Source organism: Mastacembelus armatus, chromosome 13 (genome assembly GCF_900324485.2).
Source record: "Mastacembelus armatus chromosome 13, fMasArm1.2, whole genome shotgun sequence".
Lineage (NCBI taxonomy): Eukaryota > Metazoa > Chordata > Actinopteri > Synbranchiformes > Mastacembelidae > Mastacembelus > Mastacembelus armatus.
The window spans coordinates 21,297,180-21,318,762 of NC_046645.1; the positions used below are offsets into that span (position 1 = coordinate 21,297,180).

A 21,583-nucleotide genomic window follows, 5' to 3' on the forward strand; every position below is an offset into this window, starting at 1 on the left:
GGGTGGGGATTTGTCTGATTGATAGGCACCTCCTGTGAGTGGTTCATGGACTCGCCCCCCTCCCAGCCCCTCTGTCTCTCTCCCTCTCTCTCTCTCTCCGTCTCTGTAGGAGCAGGAATGTGGAAACGGGAGTCCAGTCAGTCTGCGCCGCACGTTTCTGCACCGCACGGGACTGAATAATTGATCATCGCCTCGGTTAAATATATTGATGAGGAGGAAGTGATTTGTTAACGGATTCTGCAGTCAGTTTTTGGATTTACATTCCTAGACCGTACTCATTTTTTCTCCTTTCCTCGACTGAAGAAAGTTTGCTTTGAGAGTCAGCTGGAGTCCGCAGATGGAAATAACCCCTGAGTGCACACCAAGCGCACCTTATTAAGGAGGTCTGCCAACATGTAAGCTTTCTTCCTCTTCTTTTCTGTGCCTGCTTTTCATCGTTCACATTCCGACAGTGTGAGCACTGCGATAATGCAGCCTGTTCGTTGAGGTCACCCCTAACTAAAAACCAACAGCAGGAATTTATGTTGTGTTTCCTCAGCTAAATGTCCTGGTTTGTTGTCATGTAAGAATAATACAAAGTTTATTATAAAAATGTTCTCGCTTTTTTATTGAAATTGTTTGAGGTAAAAGACTAACGTTGTCGTTTAACGTTAGTTGTCCCAATAATGGGCTTGCTGTTCCGATATATTAGGTGTTGTTATTCACCGATGCCTAACGGTGCTGAATTTTGTGAAGTAATAACCAGGATGGTGTTACTAGGCCTATATTTCAACTTTACCAAATAAATTATAAAAGGAAAACGTCTTACATTAAAAAAAAAAAACATGAACAGATAATTTTTTTATTGCACGACTGTAAAATTTTGGTTTGTGCTGACTATTATCCTTTAATTGAACCACAATTGTATTGAAACTGTGCTGAATAACAGTGTTTATTGTTAAGCCAAGCCCAGTATAATCATGTGGTTACTTTTTGATTTGGGTCTTAAAGGACTTTACAGTAACTTGACCTAACTAATAAATTATTAGTCGAAAAACCACATAAAGCCATACTTGACTGACCATGTTGTTATTAAAGCTCAGTTAATCAGTGATACTCTTATACTTTCATATATGTGATTCTTGTTATTGAGCTAGTGTGTTCATGCTGAGTTTATAAGGACTGAGTGACAGGTTTCTGATTTGCAGCTTGTCAAACCGTGAAGTTTCATGTTATTCTCAAAGCCAACAACTTATTCTCACAGATGATTTTTCTGGCAGTGCTCAGTGTGGATGTTTCTCCTCCAACCAACAGGGACCCGGAGTCACTGAGAAGGTGAAGACTGCTAGTGTTAAATGCTCACCGCAAAGATTCCCACAACACAGCAACTGCTCATATAACTGCTGTTAGTTCAGTGACTGTGTAAACCATTTGCTGACTGTTTACCATGGCGTCTAGTCTGACATGTACGGGTGTTATCTGGACCCTGCTGTCCCTGCTTTGTGCTGCTGCCTCCTGTGTTGGCTTCTTCATGCCTTACTGGCTGCTGGGGACACAGATGGATAAGCCTGTTTCCTTTGGCACTTTTCGACGCTGCTCCTACCCGGTGCGGGATGAAGAGAGGCAGGCCACAGTGATGCTGGAACAGTGTGGGCGCTATGCCTCCTTCAATGGCATTCCCAGTCTGGAGTGGAGGATCTGCACGGTGGTGACGGGTGTGGGATGTGGCCTCCTCCTGCTTGTGGCGCTCACAGCTCTCATGGGCTGCTGCATCTCCGATCTCATCTCACGTACTATTGGCCGGGTGGCTGGTGGCATCCAGTTTGTTGGAGGTAAGTTTACGTTTTTCTGTTTTCATGGGTTATTTTTGTACCTCCAACCAATTCTGACCCTAATTTCATAGAATGGAGAGTAGGTAGTTTTCATCTGACTGAAGGTGTATTACACTCTGGGATTTGAGTGTTTTGAACAGCCAAAATTTGCTTTTCATTCAAGAACTAACAAGAATCTTTAACTGTAAATATATGCATGTTTGTAGAGATGTGTGAGGTTTTAATGGCTGTAATTAAATTCCCACCAAACTTGATTTGCTCCTTCCCAACACAAAACAAATATGTTTAGAAATCTTTAAAATCATCAACATTTTTGAGTTTTGTAATACCTTCCTGTATTTTACTCTGATCCATAATTTTGCTTATTCGCTTATTCTTACGTGCACCAGACATTTGGCATCAATTCATATCCTTTTGTTTTTAATCTGACTGGTAACGCGATGGAAAATGGAGCTGCATTTGGACAAATATATGCCCAAAATAACACTTTGTGATTTTCTGCTCTGGGTTTGACCCACAGTGCGCCTATGCCAATTCTCTTTCTCTTTGCCACATAGAATCATGTCCACACTGAAGGTCTGGCCATGGAAATGTCTTTTACTTTGTTTGTTTGATTACAGTATGTGGACATGGCTCTGCGTGGCACCAGCTTTGTTTATGTGTACTGTTGGTTTTGCACATGTGCTCTCCCGGGACTTGAGGTCTGGGGGAAAACTGCTATTGAAGCTGCTAGTTTCTCTGCCCTAGTTTAAGAAGCTGCGGCACTCCAGCCCTCTCATTAACTGGAAAACATTTGCTTGCATACTGTGGCTCACCGCTCTGCTATTTACAATCCCCATCACTTCAGTTTGGCTTTAAACAGTGGTGTGACAGAAAAGCAGGTTGCAGGCAGATTTGACAGAGCTGCCAGGTTTTTCAGAAGGATAAATCTACAGAGGACCACCACAACGCACCATGTCCTAGTTCTAAAAGGCTTAGCTACTCAGGAACATCAGTATTAATGATGTATAATATGGAGGATGATTAAGGTGAAGGCTGACTGGTTTATTGAGATATGTATACTTTTGTGTAAGGAGAGCTCCTTTTAAGCTCCCTGCATCCCTATACATAGAGCATTACAGCAAGCTGCTATTTTTGGTTATAGGATTAAAAAATCCCTGCCTGTCTTTCCTGCAATTCCTCTCTTTAGTAAACTCACAAATCCAGACACGCATGAATTTGGATGGAGGGAGAGCAAAGGAAGTCGGGTGACAATACAAGTGGCACTGCTCAGCTCTTTTAACTTGAATGCTGGCGAGCCAAAGGGCAGAGATGTCTCAGATGGGCTAATTGGAAGTGGCACAATTGGGAAGCTCAGTGGGCTACTCACTGTATTGTCTTCTGTCACTTACAAAAGAGTGTAGAAATGTCAGGCAGGGAATGTTTGAAGAAAAAGGAAAAATGTACCTGATGAGTGAAATATTCAGCATTCATGACTTATAATCAAGAACCAAGAAATAAAGATCTGCAGGAGGAAAATCAAAATGTGTGCCAAGAGATATAGTCAAATCTCTGTGATTAGCGGGAACAGGGAGCAGGAGTAAATGAGGCATACAGTTAGTAAAGCAATGCATGCAAATTCATCAGATGCAAAGGATCCTCATAGTTCAACATCTGATGCCAGTGTTGTACTTTTGTGTTTTCTCTGCTCCTGTTGTTGTCCCCTAATGAATAGTGTCATATCGGATGCACCAGAATTAAACCATCTAACTTATATCTTGTGGAAACTGATCTCACTCCCATGAAATAAATTGGAGTTGAAATGATTTATCAGGGCTTTATCTCATTAGTTGCAGCCCCAACTAAAGGAATAACAGTAACTACTGTTGCTGTTTACACCTTATAATGCTGTTTTCTTTGTGGTCATTATTGAAAAAAAAGCTCTAGAGACGGTTAATTGCTAATGTCAAAGGCCCAGATTTTCTCTACAGAGAGTTAAAGTCAGGATGATGTTGTTCTGGTTCATAAATCAAAGGCCTGAGATCTCTGTGCTGCTTACATTAAACAACAGTTTTTGATGTAGTTTCTTGATTTAGTTGGTGTGAACCCTAGATGGCTGTGGCACAGACAGGAGGTTCAGACATTAAAAGATTCTTCACTTGGATTTGGTTGTTAGGGATTTGGATTTCCCCCCCGCAGAGCTGCTTCTTGTCTTTTACGGTGCCACAAGCAAATCTGCACACAGTAGGAAGAAACTTATTTCATGTTTGTTTTTTTTTTAATCCATGATTTAAAAATCCATGTACTCTATGTATTTTTTTAGACATTATGTATTTGTTTTAATGCAGAAGAACTCACTTTAAATGATTTTTTTTGGTCTTATTTAATTTTATCTCTTTCACGTCATTGCCTAATAAGTAGGTTTGTTTTGACATTTTCTTTTTGATTTCGTGATGATGACCAACATGTTTTTACACTGGCATACTCCTTTCAGTGCATAATATTTCTGAGACACGACTTGCTTGGCAAAATCTTATCTCACAGAAACAAACTTAAAATTTAACTTTGTCATATAATGACCAGATGCCAAATTTGGAACAGAGAGCAGCTGGAAAATGAAGGTTCTGGTTACTGCCAGAGATAAAATACGAATGCCTCTTAAGATAGCTACGTCTACATTATGCGCTGTCTGATGTTCTTATATTTATTTTATTGTCTTGATGAACGTATTCCATAACCCAGACTTTTCTGGTTGATTTAAGAGTGTGGGAAAGATATGTGAGGACTGCCTTATGTCTCCTTCTCACACTACAGAAAGGGTGTACATTCTGCAATGAAAAACTTCAAATATGTTTAAAATCCACAAGAGTCCGAAAGGGCTCAAAGCCTGACTCAGTGACCTGATTGAACCTTCAGATTTCAGTGATGCTGTGTGTGCTGAGAGGGCTCAGACATCAAGAGTTTGTCTCAGATCACATGTCGTTGTCTGAGACAGTCTAATTCATGCAATGTGTGACTGATTCTGAAGGAATTTTGAAAGTTTGTGTTTGAAAGTTTGTTTGAAGAAAGTCTGTGATATTCCTAGCTGCCAAGCCCAACCAGAGCTTAAAGGGGAAATTTCAAAATCAATTAAAAACCTGCAGGTAAACAACCTAAAGATGCCAAAAGTACAGTAGTGGGATATAATTTTTCTTACACCTTTAAAATCTTGGCAGTGTGTTTTCAAAGATAACTGAGAAACATTTAGTGTTGTCCTTCTTTTAAAATAAGAAATGACTTAAGTTTTATCTGCACAAGCATAATTTCAGAATTACCTTTTGGTACTAAAACTCTTAAAGTCTAAAAAAGAGTCTTAAAGAGGAATTAGATTCAACACAGATTATTGTTAAGACCAAAAACACTGGAAAACAATGCCTGTTCTGTTGAATTACAAACGTAGACTGAGTGTGTGTGTTTAGGATGAAGGACTGTAGTAGAGGAAGATAAATGAAACTGTACTCAGCAATACGTCAGCAAAAACACCTGAGCGAGAGTTTGCAGTTTTCAACTTTACTCAAAGTAACAACAATTATACCCAATTGCCTTTTTGGCACAACCAATTAAGCAAGATATGCTCAAAAATATTGCTTGGACCAACTTGGAAGCTCTATCATCTGGACTGAAATCATAGTCAGGCTTGATAAAAATGTCAAACGATACATCCACTCAAGGCCAAGGGATACAGACTATACTTTATTGAGAAGGTGTTAAATCTGTTGTGTCACTGAAACTGAAGGTAGACTAAAAACATGAACAATGTGATGTATGACTTGCTATACTTGACCTTTTTCTGGGAGTTTGTTGGGACAGTATACAGGATGCTTACTGTGAGAGGACTTCATACTGTTTGAGAGGAGGTGCAGACTTATGAAGTGTAGTGTCCCCTGGGGATGTAAGGAAAAGCTTTAAACTGGCTAATGTGGCATATTTTACTTCCATATGGGACGGCTGTGGTCATCAGGGAATTTATAGTCTAATTTTGCCTGTCACTGTTGTACCAAGTCCTCTGTGCAAGTTTTGTAAAAAAATTCTATGACAGCAGGCAGGAGAAGCTAGAAATTAGTAAAGTTTCAAAGAGTGTGAATATGTTAAAAGAAGAAACAGTATCGGGCTGATTCATCTGAACTGGAGGACACATTTGTGTGATGCACCTAGTATAAGCCTTCACAGTGTGCTCAGGCTTGTTGGCTGTGCTGGTTGAATACTTCCCACACCAGCATCCACTAAAATGGCAGTTGATCTGAAATAGCAAATAATTGCCCGTGTTGCCTTCTGGGAAAGCTTCTCCATTTGGTTTTCTGGTTGATTGGTTCTGTTTACACCTTTGTGCCAGCATCTCATTTACCCACACTAGTATGGCATATCAGAAAATGAATGATATAAGCTACAGAGAGGATACGTCCAGCTCTTAAGTCACTTCTATGAGTAGCTCCCAAAGGTGACCTCTAACATACAACATATAATATAGAATCCCTGATTGTGTGCTGCTCAGGCCAGATCTGTGTAGTGCAAAGTATATGTCAAGGGCATGAGCAACAAATTTAAAGACATGTAAATAAATTACAGGCGGGCTGCCATTATGGCTTCCACATTGTTGCCAAGGGCTATTTGGCACAAGAGTGTGTTGTCCTGTTTGAGAGCCATACCAACACAGCCAGGAGCTTTGTCCTTGTGTCGGTTTTGTGAGTTCTTGCCAGCTGGAGCCTGTCCAGTCCCAGAATGTGTGCTTCCACTCCCCTCTCACCACAAGCACTCATTTTCAAGAGGTACAACAAATGAAATCGCATCCATATGAGGAAAGCTTTGGAACAGAGAGCTGTGCATTGTTCAATGGTGCTGGCACACGATATTTCCAGGGTGATGGTTAAATATTCCCTGATGCACAGTGTCATCATTTTACTTCCAAAACCCCTCGTAGGCCTGCCAGTTTGATGTGATGATGGACTACACTGTCTCATCTGTCCATCTAGGCGTTGCATAAAGCTAATGAGATAGCACTAGCCCATATGTTTACAGTGAATATACCAGGCCCTTTCCCTACTGACAAAAACCTTGTCGTGTGGGTTTTAGAACACAATCCTGCTCTTCATTGCTCATGTTTCCGGTCATTGATGATTATAATGTGGACATCTCTTCCTCTGGCCAGATTGATCACCTAAAGTGCAGACCACTCATGCAACACTGTAATGTGCTTATTCAGCCCAGCTGCTATTTTTGCTTAGTAGAGTTCCCTGAAATTTCCACCAACACCGCTACAGGGGTATGTGGAGTATTAAGACCAATGAAATATAGACTGTGCACCACAGGCAGTCTATTTTCTTCAATGCTCTGTTCTCTCTTTCTCCTTCACCCTTCACTTGTTTTCAGGATAAACACTTTCCTCCTTTCCTGTCCTTCTCCTCTCAGGTTACAATATTTTTTTATTTATTCATTTATTTGCGCTGTTGTCTTTATGTCTGTATTTCAGGCTTGTTTCACCTTCCCCCTAATTCTCTTTCCCACTATCCATCTGTGTCGTTCTCTTCTCCACCATCTCTTTCCCTCGCTCTCTTCCTCCTCACAGTGGCTGTTAACATTGCTGTTGGCTGTAAGCAGAAAAAAATGGGTTGGGCCAGTACCCAGTGACCCAAAGTGCAGACTTGGGCTCAGTTAGAAAGAAAGAAAGAAAGAAAAAGAGAACAGACCAAAAAGGGAAAACAACAGTGAGACAGAAACAGAGAAACAGGGAGGAAAGCCCGGCATCAACAGGGATTTAGTCTTGTCAAACAGGAAGTCTCGGGAACCAAAGGATAGATAGAAGGGTTATTTCAGTCTCTCAGTCATTGTTTTCACTGCCATAGTTGCAGGCGTGTTCTATATCAGATGGGTTTTGTCACTGGAAAAAAATCTGTTTTAGAAAACATGTGTGTTGTGTCTGCAGTTGCCTGGCAGTGGTAAAAACGGTGATGTCCTGACAGGAATAAAGGAATCTAAGATATAAATTTTAGTGTTTAAAGTATTAGTTGACTATATGATAATAGAATATCAACTGCAGCAAAAATGTCTGACATTTGCTGGTTCCAGCTGCTTAAATGTAAGGATTTATTTTTCCATTGCAAATGAATATCTTTCATAGTGAAGCTGTTGATTGGACAAAGCAAACAGTGGGTTATCTTATACCTGCTGGGAGCAAGAGAGGTGATTAAATTTGATTAAAGTATGATTTTAGTTTGTTCCTGAAGTGTTTTTTTTTTTTTCGGGTAAAATAAATGACACAGTTTTATTCTTTTATTTTATTGTCTTCAGAGATGGACATGTGGACCAACTTAAGCCGTTAATTTATAAAATTCTGGGCATTTTAAGAAATAATTGCATTGACTTGTTAAACTGAATCATTTCACTGTTGAACTTTTTAATCTGCTTGTTAATTCAAAGAAAGACTGCATTACATACAGTGGGTACGGAAAGTATTCAGACCCCTTTAAATTTTTCACTCTTTGTGTCATTGCTGCCATTTGCCAAAATGAAAAAAGTTCATTTTATTTCTGATTAATGTACACTCAGCACCCCATCTTGACAGAAAAAAACAGAAATGTAGAAATTTTTGCAAATTTATTAAAAAAGAAAAACTGAAATATCACATGGTCATAAGTATTCAGACCCTGTGCAGTGACACTCATATTTAACTCACATGCTGTCCATTTCTTCTGATCCTCCTTGAGATGGTTCTGCTCCTTCATTGGAGTCCAGCTGTGTTTAATTAAACTGACTGGACTTGATTAGGAAAGGCACACACCTGTCTATATAAGACCTTACAGCTCACAGTGCATGTCAGAGCAAATGAGAATCATGAGGTCGAAGGAACTGCCCAAGGAGCACAGAGACAGAATTATGACAAGGCACAGATCTGGCCAAGGTTACAAAAGAATTTCTGCAGCACTCAAGGTTCCTAAGAGCACAGTGGCCTCCATAATCCTCAAATGGAAAAAGTTTGGGACGACCAGAACTCTTCCTAGACCTGGCCGTCTAGCCAAACTGAGCAGTCGTGGGAGAAGAGCCTTGGTGAGAGAGGTAAAGAAGAACCCAAAGATCACTGTGGCTGAGCTCCAGAGATGCAGTAGGGAGATGGGAGAAAGTTCCACAAAGTCAACTATCACTGCAGCCCTCCACCAGTCTGGGCTTTATGGCAGAGTGGCCCAACGGAAGCCTCTCCTCAGTGCAAGACACATGAAAGCCCGCATAGAGTTTGCCAAAAAACACATGAAGGACTCCCAGACTATGAGAAATAAGATTCTTTGGTCTGATGAGATCAAGATTGAACTTTTTGGCGTTAATTGTAAGCGGTATGTGTGGAGAAAACCAGGCACTGCTCATCACCTGCCCAATACAATCCCTACAGTGAAACATGGTGGTGGGAGCATCATGTTGTGGGGGTGTTTTTCAGCTGCAGGGACAGGACGACTGGTTGCAACTGAAGGAAAGATGAATGCGGCCAAGTACAGAGATATCCTGGAAGAAAACCTCTTCCAGAGTGCTCAGGACCTCAGACTGGGCCGAAGGTTCACCTTTCAACAGGACAATGACCCTAAGCACACAGCTAAAATAACAAAGGAGTGGCTTCGGAACAACTCTGTGACCGTTCTTGACTGGCCCAGCCAGAGCCCTGACCTAAACCCAATTGAGCATCTCTGGAGAGACCTGAAAATGGCTGTCCACCAACGTTCACCATCCAACCTGACAGAACTGGAGAGGATCTGCGAGGAAGAATGGCAGAGGATCCCCAAATCCAGGTGTGAAAAACGTATTGCATCATTCCCAAGAAGACTCATGGCTGTACTAGCTCAAAAGGGTGCTTCTACTCAATACGGAGCACAGGGTCTGAATACTTATGACCATGTGATATTTCAGTTTTTCTTTTTTAATAAATTTGCAAAAATTTCTACATTTCTGTTTTTTTCTGTCAAGATGGGGTGCTGAGTGTACATTAATGAGAAATAAAATGAACTTTTTTCATTTTGGCAAATGGCAGCAATGACACAAAGAGTGAAAAATTTAAAGGGGTCTGAATACTTTCCGTACCCACTGTAGCTCAAAAGTCAGGGTGTCACCAGTTCTTATAGTTAATGTACTGGGGACCATGAATGTAAGAATCACACAGTGCAAGAGGAAATGTCAGGGAAACACCAGGATCAATATGATTCATTCTCCTGGCACCATGAATGTCTGTATACATTTTCATGGGTTTCCATCCAATAGTTGATGGGATATTTTAGCCTGGACCAAAGTGGTGAGCTGACTGACCACCACTAACATGCCTATCTGAGACGATTACCCAGCACATTCTTCTGACTTTTAAAATAAATGGCAAAACAGACGAAAAGGAATTAACACATATCACGACTTTGTCTCTGATGCCAGAAACAGTGAATATGTGTGAATGGATGAATCACTGCTCAGACAGATGCGTAACAGATGGAAGAGGCTCCACTTCTCTGTATCACTGGTGACACACATTTTGGAAGGCATGTTTGATGTCAGTGCCCCACCAAGACCTACACTGAGCAATACTGTAGTCACACTTAGGCAGACATGAATTAACCCATCTTTTGAGCTTTTTGTTTTGTTTTTTGTGGCACATAAATCCTATTGTACAAACGGAAACCAAAAACAAGAACAAGGGGGGAAAATCCCTTTTTCCTAACTTCACCATGTTTCATCTAATTAGTTTTGAAGAAGATGAAAACCCCACATTTGACCTGTTAGGCATCTGTGAGTGTCAGAGGCCATTCAGCTGGCTGAATAAATGAATATCTATGGATTGGATGGTTTGCGTCTGAGCCCTGTGGGATGAAGTAGTTTGCTCGGTATTCATACCCTATTTTACAGTCTCAGAGGTGCCATGCCTTTAACACTACAGTTAATTATACCTTGTTCTTCCTAGTGATGTGGGATCAATATTCCTTTCTAGCTGGCATGTCATTGGTCAAATGGCAGGTGAGCAAGGAAACAGAATATGTGACTGGATGTATGAAGATGGGTCTGCAATAAAATGGCAGTGTACAATAACAGTGGAGTTTATTTTAGCTCAAGAAGTCCATTCTAATTGCTTGGTTTTAGTTTCTTTATTCTGAAGCCACAGATACATTATATTGCAAATTTCAGAATCCCTAAGAGGCAATGTGAACACCCACTTAAAGAGTAAGTCACTTTTGTCTTTTCCCTCCCACTTTAACTCATGGTTGTCTCATTTAATTTGGGTCAGTGTGTCCAAGTATTTCCTGTATCTCATCACTGAAAGGATAGGAATAGCATTAAGAGCTGAATGAAGAGCAGAGCGCTCTCGGTAGGGGTGGAAGAGAGTGGCCTCTGTCTCCGGGAGAATTAGATCAGGGTCAGTGTGCAGGTCTGGGAGAGAAGATTTGCCCCACTCAAAAACATGTGCTGCTACACAGTGAAGACAGGTGAAGGTATCATAAATGGCAGCTGCAGATCAGATCTGAAGAGGAGAGGGGTCACCTGTGCACATGAATTTGTCTCTCACTAATGGGCCACAGTGTGTTAAAGACCTGTGACAGTAGTCACGTGTTGAAAGGGGCATGTGGTTTTTTTTAAAGTGTGAATTTGTTGCTTGTATGCTTCTCTTTGTGCATGTGTGTGTGTAGAGAGAGAGAGAGGTAGAGAGAGAAAGAGAAAGAGAAAGAAACTTGCCCTGGAGTAAATACCACTCACCTCGATACCTCACAACCACTACAAGGCTTTAAATGAGTCAAGGATTTTTATGTTATAAATTCAGGAAGACCATTGAGGGAAGAACTGTGTTTTTAGTGATCAATACAAATAAGACTTCATTTGATGGAGCGGAATGTGCATTGTGGCCGTTTGTGTAGTCGTGCAGAAACACCTTCAAAGGCACCTTGGCATAGTAATAACCGAAGTATCACTTATCATATCAGTATCATAAAATGACAACGCTGTAATTGTGCCGCATGAAATTATGTCTTTGGACAAAAAGGAGGGCATTCCTCAAACTTCCTCAAAGGCTGACACAAGTTGAACATCTATCCATTACCTATACTGCTTATCTAATTGAGGCTTGGAGCCTGTCCCAGGAGACACAGGTGAGACAGATTGCCAGTCTGTCACAGGGCTGACACATACAGACAGACAACCACTTGTTCACATTTGCAGCCTAAATTGCCCACGGGCAATGAATTAACCTAACCTGCAAGTGTTTGGACTGTGGAAGGAAGCCAGACTAGCTGGAGAAAACCCACAAATATATAGGGAGAATATGTAAATTCAACACAGAAAGGCCCTGGGCCAAATCGGGTTTGAACCCAGCACTTTCTAAGTGTGATGCTGCAATGAATGTTAGTGTACTACTCTGCTACCCACAAGCCGAACAATCAACTCCATTTTGTCACCCACGGCTGTGTTTGTGGAGACTGCGGAGGGGTTAGTTTTTGGGTGGAAGACGACGCTCTGTGATTCCAGTTTTGCTGTGCTTCCCAGACTCTCATTCCAGCTGGTCAGCAGCAGTTGGGTGGGCTCTTTCCATTATAGGATCTGGTTTCCACAGCAGCAGGGGGTGAAGGAGGGAGGGGCAACATTTGGAGAAATTCCGAAGTCACAGTCGGCAGTCAGCAGTCTGTTCCTTAAGATACAAAAGTTAAGCTACAGGTTGCATTCAGATTCAGAAAACAACATGCCATCATTTTTCCCCTTGACGAGCAGATTGTAGTTAATCCTTTACAATTGAACACTTTGTTGACTGGTCTTCTTGTGAACCCAAAAGACCAAAAAATTGGCAGCAACAACATCTAAATATAACCAACAGTAGACAAGAAAGAGATTATAGTCAGACTCTTACTCTTTCTAACCAGCAGACAAAGACTGTGAAACTGCGCTAGAATAAGGGGCCTCAAGATGGGACACCCTTTCAGTTCAACATAAGACAGAGCAGCGGGATATATTTTGAGCCACTCAGTCCAAAATGCAGCCCTATGAAAGCATAACTCAAGGTCTTTGGAATGCACAAAGTGAGCTTGATCGCAGAGAGAGCTAGAGGAGGCTATAAACAGGACAGAGAACATGCTCTACCCATATTTGTTTATGAAAATCACCAAGTGCTAATGGCCATATATAGAATGGTTTTGAAAAACAGCATGCTGTCAGCACTGTCTGCAGTTTGGAAGCTATTTTTGAATGTTATGCAGCAACAAGTTTATAATACTAAAATAAACTGAGCATAAGAAATTGCATTCTAAACAATAGAGGCAGGCTTTGACAAGATAGGTCAGATGCAGTTTACAAATAGCCTTATGGAATGAGGGGCTAATGATATCAGCAGTGATTTATCTCTTACTTCACCTGCTATAAGCCACTCTACTTCTTCCTCTGCCTTTTTCATGCTCATTATCACCATTAGTCACCTATTCTCCTTTTTTACTATTTTTTTTTTTCTTGTTTTACCCATGTGTATGTTCTCACACTGTTCTCACATTGAAACAACTCAAATGAAAGTGAAAGCTGAGATTTTTGCTCCTTTCTAAAGGGAGCATGGGAACAACGGCAGTCTTTGATCCAGCAGAGTGACTTCGCTCTCTGCTCTAATTTTGGATCTGGACCAATCTGAGCCCCCCTAGTGTTGTTCTCCCAGGCCTGACAAGCCAACTACATCCAGTTCCCTGCCCATGGGCTTGCCATGGGTCTCCATAGCAACAGAGCCCTGCATGGTTCTAGTTATAATTACATCAGAAAGTTTATCCTGGTTTTGATTTAGACTTATAATGTAACTGGACCCAAGATTTTTAATCATGTATCCCAGCTATTTCTTCGAATGGCTGGCTTATGAGTTGATGTCTCTAGTGGAAGATGGTCAGGACGAATGAAAGTGATTAAATATAAATTATTCTCGTTCTTTATAGATTTGCCAATGTAATGGAAACAGTAGCTCCAATATAATGCAAACACTAACCACCATTATTGGTCTGTTTTTTGTTATGGCTTTCATTTTACATGAATCCTCACAAGACAAAGTACTCCACATCCATTCATAAGTGATAATGGGATCAAATAATTTATTTCTGGCAGCGGCTGAGCTGTTCTAGCATCCAACATCTAATACAAGTATGGATTCTTCTACAAAATACATGAATGTCATTACAGTTTCCACACCCTAGTATTACAGCCTTACTCAACTATATGTATATAAGTATCATTACATGGCCAAATTGAAGGGAAACTAGAGACCTTTTAAAAGAGACAACTGAAGACAAGGGTGTCACCTGTTCAGGTGTAATTACAGCGTGAGTATATGTGGAGCCAAGCCCTTGGGAGCTGAAACATATTGCTTTGCTGCCAGTGATATCACTCATCTACTTATCTCCTGCACCGCCAGCTAACACTTGATCATTAGTGAATGTGTCACTATCACAACTGTCCTGATAGTGCTTCTCTCATGCTGGTCCTTTGCTGACATTCCCCTCAGGGCACCTCCCTTTTCTGCTCTCACTGACTCTAGTCTCTGTGCTGGAGCCCATAAATGCAAGAAATCTGAAGATATGGCTTTATTGTGTCAGAATGACTTTTCAGATTGAATTCAGTTCATCCACAAGGCATGTATTTAAAGTAATTATTTCAAGGGGAAATTACACAAATAAAAAGAAATTTGGCTGATTACTTGTTATAACAGTGTAGTTTCAGTGACTGGCTGAGCCGTTCTTACAAAATGATAAGAGTTGCTGAATCAGGAAAGTGGAGTCTTCCAAAGCTTTTTGGCTCAAAATGTTTCAGCCTGACCATAGTGTGCTTCACTGCTGACATTAGAATAAATGGCTGGCTGGAGTATGTTTGTGTGTTTTCAAACTGAGAGTACTCAGCCTCACTCATGATGGATACCCAATGGCTCATCATGTGCAAAGAGGCAAATAAAAAGAAGTCAGTACAGTCAGCCTGCTGATAACATGATGGAGACTGTCAATGTCCATGTCAGGGTGGACAAAGCACAGGTTGTACTTTTTTGTCTGCTTCATAGCTGATCTGTGGTTTGATGTTGTACTGATTTCCTTCTCCACATTTAACAGCCCCAGAAATGTTGCCCAGTGTTGTTTTACACCTCTGTAGTAGCAACAGCCTTCTGCTGTGAGACGGCAGAGGTGTCTTAAGAGAGAGAGAGTGAGTGCGATGAGTTTGACATCCATCACTCAGCAATTACACTGTACATCAAACATAAACTTAAAGTGACTTCAAGGTTAGTCTGTAGGAGATCTGTTAAATTGAAGTACGTTGCTTGCATCAAATGTCAATAATAACTGCTTTGTGACGGCCCCCCCGTCCATCCCCCTTCATCACAAACACATACACATACTGTACCCTGCAGCCTCTACTGTGTCTGGAGCTCTGCGATCATTTAGTTTCCAAGGCAGTACTGTTGAAGATGAATTAGCCATTATTTTCCCTGTCAAAAAAGCAGAGAAACAGCTGAAAAGCAGGTGAACTTGCTGGCAGTTGATCTGTAATGGAAATATCCTCTAGTATAAGGCCAAGATTTTCATATGTATCCTGTATTCATATCGTAACCCTTCCTGTATGATTAGACCAGTTTTTGACTCAGACCACAAAGCCAGTGGCTGCTCTGAAGTTTCCTCTGTTGGAGAAATTGCTTCTGTACAAAAAGTATATCAGCCCCTTGGAATTAAATGGTTTTCTTAGTTAATTTGCCATAAAATGTGATCTGAACATCATCTAAGTTATAACAATAGACAAACACATTGTGCTTAAGCTAATAACACCATTCTAATTTCTCATGTCTTCATTGAACACACCCATTAAACATTCTGTCTGTTCTACTGTATCTGTCTCTTCTGAAGTGCTTTTCAGTTTGTCTGTGTCAAGGTGCACAATGTTGGTACAAAATATCTGGACAGGAGCAAAATCTTGTCCTTACACTTTTTTGCTAGTAAGGAAGTGTCAGTAATAATAAGACAGCTTATTATTTCAGGGGATGTCTTCCCAGAGGGTTTTTCAAGTTTTTCTTGATGTGAGTCTCACACTCTCTGCCTCTTCTTCACGCTCTCAGTCAAAAGGAAAGTGGATAAATGGCAAATATATGGTTACTGGTCAGTCCAGCTTTGTTCTCTATTCTCCAGAGACATTTACAGTGAAAGACTTGAGAGGAGCTGAGCACTTTTTCCTTGGTTCTTGTTTGCAAAGTTAATAGCAACTGGCACCTGGTTTTCCCCAGTGGCATACATTCGCTTTGAAAAGAGAATTATATTATATTACTCATATGTTACTTGAAATGATACAAGCACGGGTATTTTACAATTACTTTCAGTATAGTCACTGTGAAGTAGTTTTCATGTGGTAGAGGGATAGCGGCTCAGCAATAAAGCCAAAAGTGTGGTTTAATGAGAAAACCAGATGTATTAATGGGATGAAGTAACTGGGGTGGGGTTCTTATAAACTTATTTCCAATTTCCCTTAGAGAAAAAAGTTTCCTTTATGAACTCTAGTTTAAGATCCATGGGTTTTTAAAAACATCCTGTTCTTGGAAGCAGCCAAACAAAACAGCAGTTGAAAGGAGACAGCTTGTACAGAGGCACCTTAGGGAGTTAAAGGTGTGTTGACGTCGAGGCGAAGTATTCAAACAGTCATCCTTCCCACTGCTTATTGATAGGCTGTCAGCAGGGTGTCGCTGAGTCAGGAAGACACCTGCCCTGAGCCACGCAATCTGTAATCATGATCAAAGCTCAGAGCTTTCAGCTGGGAGCCTACTAGTGTCCTTGCTCTAAGCTTTGTTGTTTTGAACATGCTCTTATCCCCATGGTGCACCCTGCAGGCAGTTACACAGAAGGCGAGAGGGAGTCGTGGGGACAGTGCAGGATGGAGAATCAGACACAAGCAACCACCAGGCTTGTGTTAGTGACAGGGGCATCTGCAGGATGTATTGATATGTGAACGAGATCAACATCCTTTCCTTCTACTGACAGACCAATGTTTGTCAATTATAATGGTGACCAACTTTATGTTGCCTTGCTGTATACTATGGATGGGTTTAATACCATTTCTCCTAATGTCTTTACAGGAATTTTGATCTGCATTCTTCACATACAGTACTATTTCTGACATCTAGCCACTGACCTTCTTCTTTTGTCTTAAACCCACTAAATGACTGATCCTACACCATGTGTCTGCCAATTAAAGAACTGCCCTCAAACCACAGTTTAACATATCATTCTCTAAAATCCTCCTCTATCTCAGGGCTTTGAGATTACCCCATTGTTAGACCTTGAGCTTGAGACATAACACCTAACCAAGGGCAGTGTTTCGTGTGCAGAGCCTGTGATTCATTGGCATGTGTATGGCTGGCTATATATCTTCAAGGAAACGGTAATAGGTGGGGGTGGTGAGATGAACATGGGGGAAATGGGCTGCTACCGCTTGAGTGGCTTGTTTCCAGTGATAATATGAAACAACTGGAAATATAATCTACTTGTATTATGTTCTAATGCCTATAAACAATACAAATAAAAATCCCAAAGCTTTGCATAGGTTATTCATCATTATTATTGATATGTATAGGTGCGAACTAATTTCACAGAGGCTGAAGGCTTTAAAATGCCTGTTTTGTCCAATCAACAGCTCAGTACTCCAGCATATAAATTTTCATTTTCCATTAATTGAATAGTTTATGTATTTTTTTCACAAGATAGAAGTTCATAGAAGGGTCATCCATCCATCCATCCATTCATCCATTATCTATACCCGCTTATTATCCCAGCTCTCTTTCGGGTGGAAGGCATACAAGGGTCATAAAAGTCAAAAACACCATATCACATGTAATTACTCCACTTTTGAAGCAAAGGAAACAACTCCACTCTCTCTCTCCACCATCGCATTGCTTTCTGTTTGTCACGTCAACTGTGATCCACACCTAATCCACCAGCCCAATAGTGAGGTCTCTGCGGGGCGCCTGGGGGTCCTAGGCCAAGTACTCATTGCCTCATTCGTCTTAAAGACAGGCTACAGGCTAGTGGCTAACTTTGCGCCTGCCCTGTCCTGCTTGCATATGCAGCGCTATGAGGGGATGCTAGACCCTGAAGCCTTCATCTGGTCACCAGGTGGGCACCAGAGCACTGGCCTGTCTCTTCCCCCACACTCTGTCGGTGAGGCTGGAAATGAATATTAGTGGAGATGACCCTTTTTTCCCTATGGGGAGCCTCCTAAGAGGCAACAAGTGGGCATGACCATGCTTTCACATTGAGGTGACGATGAGCAAACAGCATGGAAAGTTGAAAGTGATTTTTGTGCAGGGTCCTGTTTTCTCTTAAGACTCCAATTTGTTTTGAAAGCTGCTCACGTATCAGACATTGTTTGCTGAAATAACATTTAATATTTTTGTTTTCTTCTTCTTGTAAATTTCAGTCATAGCTTCATCCTGTCACTAGTTCAGAACAAACAATCAGTCTGGGAGTTATGCAAACATATGCACATGGTGAAGAAGCAGCCAGAGATGCTCCACAAAGCTGCTCCACAATCGGTGTGTTTGTTATCATGATTTTAGGAAGACAAAGAAGTGTTTGCAAGTCATTTGTGTGCTTGTTTGCTTGTGATTTGCTACACAATGCAACCATCTGACTGTGGGTGAGAACCTTTATACTCAGTTTTAGCAGCATTGTGGGACTGTGTGAAGTCACTTTATGAAAATCTTTGCATGGTTTACCCACATTCAAATGAAACAGCTCATTTTAATTTTAAAGTAAATTTTTGTTGTTTTATTGGTGTTTTGGTGAACAGAAACCTTACTATAAGCATCAGTTTTGCAGTACATTCAACATTAAAGTTCTTACCATACTGCAGCAGACAGGCAACCAATCTTATCGTTACTTCTTTACTGGCAAGTACACTCCAGAAGTCATGAAACTGTGGCAAAGTAAATGACATGTTGCCCCTGACAAAGCAGCTAGAGGCCAGACTCTGTGTTTGTTTCTTTAGAGAGGAAGTCAAATAAAGCTTGGACAAACTTCAACTTAACATGGCAATGAAGGAGACAAACAGTCTGTTACAGCTGGAGCCAGATGCTGATTAATCATGAGATTAGAAATTCCCGGATTTTAACTTTTTTTCAGCAGAAACATAACCCATGAAATAAAATATTTTAAATAGCAGCTCATCTTTGACCATCCCTCCCCTCATCTCTCCCCACCTCTATGTGCACCAGCACACAGAATAAAGAACACATTAGAGGGTAATGAAATAAGGGCATTTATAGAAAGATTTGAATTGAGTGTCAGTCATGGGCAGACAATCACATTACCAGTTGTCCGTTGCAATGACTTTGCTTCCCATTAAGAGGTATTATGATCTCTCAAATGCAATTATAGTGGAAATGGGCTCATGTCTGTGTTTTTAAAATGTTGAGGAATACATGGAGAATTTTATTTTGGTAATCTTTTTTTTTGTTCTCTGTGCTTGTACAACAAGAAAAACTTTGTTAGACCAAGAAATCATCTTTTGGCAGGTTAGCTATCCATATTTCCTATGGAGTGCATTTACACTTACACTTCCTCCATTTGTAGGTACAAATTCTTGAAAACCTTATAGGAGTTCCAGACATTGAAGTCAGAGGGTAAAAATTCTTTTAATCAGCCTCTTGCTCCTCTGTGCCCCATATCTCAGCTCTGTTACCTCTATTTTCCACCTCCTTTTCAGGGGTTGCTGAAGGTTGATAGGAGTTGAGGCTGGGGGAGGGTTCTGGAAGCAAAGGGGCTCTGGAGGCCACCCGTGGAATCTTTTCATTCCACCAGAGAAAGAGGGAGGGGGTTTTACACCTCCACAGGCTCAGACCCTCTCTCCTCACACTGCCTCCCAGCCAGCATCATAAACTGCAGCAGCAGTGGGTGTCAAAGAGAAAAACAGGGGGAAGAGTAACGCCCTGCTATCTCACTTACCATCTTCTTTAAATAAAGGCCAGTAAGCAGAGAGCGGAAGATGTGGCACCCATCCCTTTAGTGACTACCAGATGGACCAGATCTAAATCAAGTTCCCGCTTTTATAAATACAATGGAAACAGGCAGACACATGGAATAATAAGTGGCAGCATATGCAGTGGTCAACCTCTGTGGGTAGAAAGGAGTGCTGTTTCTCCATGCTTTGCATTTCTCCTCTGAATTCATCCATGAAGGCGCCTGGTTTAGCACGCACCACAGCAGAAGAAGCCCTGGCAGTAGGATATGCCAATCAGAACAGTTGCCATATTTCCATGTTTCCTCTTCTGAGAAGAAAAGTTGTTTTCATTGAAAATCAACATATGTAAAGAAACACTGCATTCACCTTTATGGTCCAGCAACTGCTCAATAACACCAGACATTCAATGCTTTAATTAAACGTTGAACAAGGGGCTCATTGGGTTTAAAGCTGCTGTGGTTGTTTTTTCTCTCTCTTATCGGGTATCATAATCTTTGGATGAGCAGAGGAGGGTTTCCTTTGTTGGCCCATAACAATCAATTGAGTCATCATGAGGGGAAGACAGTAATAAGACATGTAATGGAAGGTCTCTGTTCCTTGGGGAACAGTGTTAAATTCATCACTGCCTCATGTTCACACATTTATCACTGACACATTACAACTTGTAATCAGTCACAGATGTCAGAGGTGGTGCTGACTCGGTCACTCCTCATGCTTTGACACTGGAATCAGTTGCTGCAGAATGTATTTAATGTATCTTCCTTCAAACTCTAGATACCTATGTAATGATATGTGGACAACATTTAATATTGATATCTAATTTTCTACAAATTCAATTAATCAGTTCTAATACTGAAACATAGAATGTTATGGTCTCTTTGATTCATAGGTCAACGGTTTTCTCAAAAAATTTGGTTCACTTCGGCTTCCTGACAACTTTATGCCTGTGCAGAGGAAGGACACAGTTTTAACACCTTCCCATTTGAAATGAGCTTCATCTTCAGAGTAGCAGACTTCACACAGCAAGTGTGATCCTAGGGCATGAAAGTTTCACCTAATAACACATACTCCTGCCACCTGTCTGCCAACACATTTGGGTAAATCTATTTGTAGCTTCAGTTGGTTTCATGCTTCTTTTCAAAAATTGGTTTCATTCTAAAAAAAATTTGTCAAAAAATTTGAAGCTCAGAATGAACAAAAAGGTAAAAACATGAACTTAGTTGCTTGATGAACAAATCAAAATACTGCCCAGCTGCCAAGACAAGGAGATGATGGGCGAGTTTACAAGTTGTGCTGCAGCACCAGTTTAAGTCCAGCAGTTCAGCATGTTCTGACCAAAATAAATTGCACCATGCCTTGTAATTTCCGTGTTTTGGAATAAAATGGTTTGCTCACCCAGTTACCCCCGAGTTCACTTTGCTCATTGTGGTCTGGCAAAAATTTCAACCACGTTGTATGACAGTTGACTGGCAGCACTCTTTTTCACTCATGCATCATTATAATCCCTTCCTGCAATTAAATTTCAAACAAAAAAAAACAGGCAACGTTTATGTTCAGCACTGTCAACGTTCTCGTATATTATCCAGATAAACTACATCAGATCCAAGTGGTTAACAAGCTCATGCAGAACCTCTTGTCATATGGCTTCTTCTATTATGACTGGTGTTAGCTGATAGCTTATTTGCTTATTTATGACAGTGAAATTACAGGGTCTATAAGTTGTGCTGACAATGTTGATTGAAATATTCAGTTCTATTCTCAGTTTTTGAACTTATTATTTTTTGCACATGTAATACATTTTTGTA

At 40.9% G+C, this 21,583-nt stretch overlaps 1 protein-coding gene across 3 annotated transcripts in view; it reads left to right on the top strand.

Annotated features, from left to right (window-relative positions):
• The first annotated feature begins 96 nt into the window (after positions 1-96).
• Positions 97-21,583, top strand: part of LOC113125694 (LHFPL tetraspan subfamily member 6 protein) — a 39,725-nt gene continuing 18,238 nt past the window's right edge. The window contains exons 1-2 of one of the 3 annotated variants that reach the window (XM_026299324.1): positions 97-395; positions 1,244-1,811. In XM_026299324.1, coding sequence (XP_026155109.1) covers positions 1,427-1,811 — 385 coding nt within the window. In that variant the 5' untranslated portion in view covers positions 97-395; positions 1,244-1,426. The remainder of the gene's footprint in view (positions 396-1,243; positions 1,812-21,583) is intronic. The other 2 variants (XM_026299325.1, XM_026299323.1) reach the window with 2 other exon arrangements.